General features: G+C 55.6%; 2 protein-coding genes across 2 annotated transcripts in view; both read left to right on the forward strand.

Annotated features, from left to right (window-relative positions):
- The window catches only part of LOC109394960 (EF-hand calcium-binding domain-containing protein 3-like), a 13,547-nt gene that overhangs the window by 5,721 nt on the left and 4,660 nt on the right, over positions 1-3,166 (forward strand). The window lies entirely within an intron of this gene.
- On the forward strand, positions 840-2,569 carry SPATA32 (spermatogenesis associated 32). The gene is given in 3 exon segments (XM_019665549.1): positions 840-1,660; positions 1,662-1,766; positions 2,388-2,569. Coding segments are annotated over 3 exon segments (1,038 nt in total). The 3' UTR covers positions 2,500-2,569.

Below are 3,166 nucleotides of genomic sequence, written 5' to 3' on the forward strand. Positions count from 1 at the left end.
CGCGCACACACACCTCTGCTTTTCACATCTGCCAAGCTGGGACTGGGCAGCTTGGGGGAAGGGCAGTGCTCTGTGCTTTTCCTTCTGTGAGGAGCCACTTTCTGGGCACTGGTTCTCCAAGTGAGCTGCATCGACTCACTGGAATACGTGATTAAAATGAAGCTACCTGGGCCTCACCCCTAACCAACTAGATCCCTCCTTGAGAGTGGCAGGGGGTGCAACTTGGCGAGCTCTCCAGGCACTCCCTAAACTCACTAAAGTTTAAGAATACAACTCCAGAATTCTTGGTGGGAGTGGGGGCGGCCAGGGGAGTAGATGAGCTGGGGACGTCTTGCCAACCCCAGAGACGCCCTACCCCCTGAAGCCATCCCACCCGCCCCATGGAGCCCTGTCACCATCCGTCTCCTTCTGTCTTAGCGCCATCCTAAACCAACACCAGCAGGCACAAGAGGAAGATGAGATGGAGGTATGGTGGGGAGGGTTACCTCTTAAAGGGGGGTGGTAGGCAAGGGACAGAGTTCCTTGAGGCCCATCTTCCCTAAACTCTGACCAGCCCCTACCCTTGACAATTCTGGGACCCTCATACCAGGCCAGTGTTGGCATGCTCATGCACACCAGCCCTCATCTTGGGATGCCCACACAGGCTTCCCTGCCCCAGGCTGGTGTCTACAAAGAGGCAAGTCTGGGGGAAGAAGTGAGCAGTGGACAGGGGGTAAAGGGAGGGGAACAGGACTGGGAATTGGTGCCAGGGAGGTCCTTGGGGGCAGGCGCCTCCTCAGCTTTCAATTGAAACTTTTCAGCTGGAGAACGAATTGCTAAAGCTGGAGCCCCCACATAACATGGACCTGAACCTAGGCTCAAAACTGGAAATGGAGATAGAGGCCGAGGCCGTGCCGCAGTTGGAGCCGTGTCTGGCACCCGTGCTCATGCCTGAGGTCGACCTGGATGCTGACCTAGAGGCCTGCAATGAAGTCCTTGAGCAACACAGGTACAGGATAGAGTCCCTCCACCCCGACACAGAGGAGGAGCAGGGACTAGCACAGTGCAATGCCAGCCTGTGGAGTGCGAGGTCGAACTCCAGCTACCCGAGTTCCTTAGAAGAGGAACAGGTGTCCACCACCCATCGCTCCATCCACCTGCAGACCTCCAAGCACCTCTTCTGGGCAGACAAGCTCATCCAGACCTCAGATCAAAGCCTGCAACAGGAGCTCAGCATGCAGCCTGGCAAGGAGAGCACAGATAAGACTAACAGCCACCTGAACCAGGAACCCGTCCTTAAGATCACCGTGTGCTCCAAGAAGCAGCTCCAGAACTCCAACACCCAGCCAGCAGGCTCCCAGCAGCCACCAAGTGCCCACTTGTCCTCCTCCAGTCTCCCACAACGTATCAGCCTGGCAGATGTGATCAGGTTAGCAACTTCTGTGGCCATGGCCGCCTCCAACACAACGATCTTGTCCAATTGGGAGTATATGATGAAAGCCCCACCCCAGAAGGCTGGGGAGACTTTTGCAGCACCCACAGTGGAGAGTGCCACCCAGCCTGCCGAGGACAAGCCAGAGCAGCAAACGCCCTCTGATTTGCTAGATAGGCCACCAGAGAAACCACTGGACACCCAGGAACTGCAGAAAGCTTGGAAACAGGAAGACAAGAACTTCCGTCACCCTTGCCTTTAGCAAGGCAGGGCTCCAGGGGATCACTGTTGAAGGGCAAGTGAAGTTGTTCCAGTCCCCAGCTGTGTCCCTTCCACCGAAAGAAGGCAGAAAAGAGTAAGTGAGGCTGGCACACAGCTACCCCCAAGAGGAGTCTGTGATAGAATGTGTGGGTGGGCCCACTCCTCACACAACCGGGTGGGGGAGGGGAACTGTGGAATGAGGAGCCGGGTGGGGAATGGGATGGGTTGTGATGTCTCAACCTCAGTGACCTCAGTGACCTCATAAATGCTGCTGGAAACAAGGTTCCGGTGGACTGAGGTGCAGTGCCAGGGTCAGGGCTGGAGAAGGCATACAGACCATGGAGGGTGAGCACTCCAGCGCTCTGTCAGTAACCTGAGTTCAAAATGGGAAGGGCCATTCTAGTATTAGGAAGCTTCTCACCCAGAAGGCAGCTGGCCTCTCCCTCATCAGCAAAGCTCAGGCCCTGTTGAGAATCTGGTGGTCCCAGCCTTGAGCCCAGGACACTTCCATCAAGTGACAAGCAAGGGTAAAGGGTTCTCCAGCACCCCTTGCTCCCTGGTGATGGATGGACACAACCAAACATCAGTTGCTTATGCGTGCAGCAGGAAAAGGCCCTCTTACCCCAGTTCCCTCCTCGGAGAGGCCTCTGGGCTCATCCCACTCCCCCAACCTTCCCACCAGGGCCCAAGTGACACTCTCTCTTTTGCATTGCAGCTTGGTGCCAGTGCCAGGAACCAAGAAAGGGAGTCCATTATTGCTGAAAATCCATTTTAAGCTGTCATCGCCCCCCACCTTTCCCAGAGAAGTAACTAGACAAAACCAATAAAGCCTCCGGTACTAGCCCCCGGCTCAGACTTTTTGTGCAGACGCTCCTGGGCCAGTGAGCTCACCTGGCTGCAAAGTCCTGGTCTTGATTTTTTAAGGATGCCACCCTCATTTTTTTAGCTACCCCAGCCCCTCCTGCCTCCTGAGGCCTTGCTTTACCAGCCCTGTTTGTTCCTGCTCGCTCCTCATGGGTATTTCCACTTTACTCGCACCTGTCTAGACCTTCATGCCAGCAATAGAGATTCGTGGCTAGACTTGGGGAGGCCTCCGTGCCCTATCTGAGGCTTCAGTTTCTTACATCATGAAATGGGGCTTCCTCTTGGCCTGAAGCCAGAGACACACTGGAGAGACACACTGGGATCATCTGAGGAGAGAGCCTCCTGGGGGTGGGGCTGGGCAGGCAAGAAGGAGAGAGTGAAGGGTGTTCTCTCCTTCTGCTTCTCTTCACCAGGAAGGCCTGGCATAGGATAGGGACAGTGTCCAGGGGCTGGAAGGAGGGGAAGAATGAAGCCAGAGGACTGGCCTTCTAGGGGCCCAAAGCCTTGAGTTGGAGGTACCTCAAAATGTAGGGGAGAGCCACGCGTAATAAAGCATGCAACCCAGACACACACACACACACACACACACACACACACACACACACACACACACACACACACACACACACA

The sequence above is a fragment of the Hipposideros armiger genome, unplaced genomic scaffold, assembly GCF_001890085.2.
Source record: "Hipposideros armiger isolate ML-2016 unplaced genomic scaffold, ASM189008v1 scaffold_447, whole genome shotgun sequence".
NCBI classification, from domain to species: domain Eukaryota; kingdom Metazoa; phylum Chordata; class Mammalia; order Chiroptera; family Hipposideridae; genus Hipposideros; species Hipposideros armiger.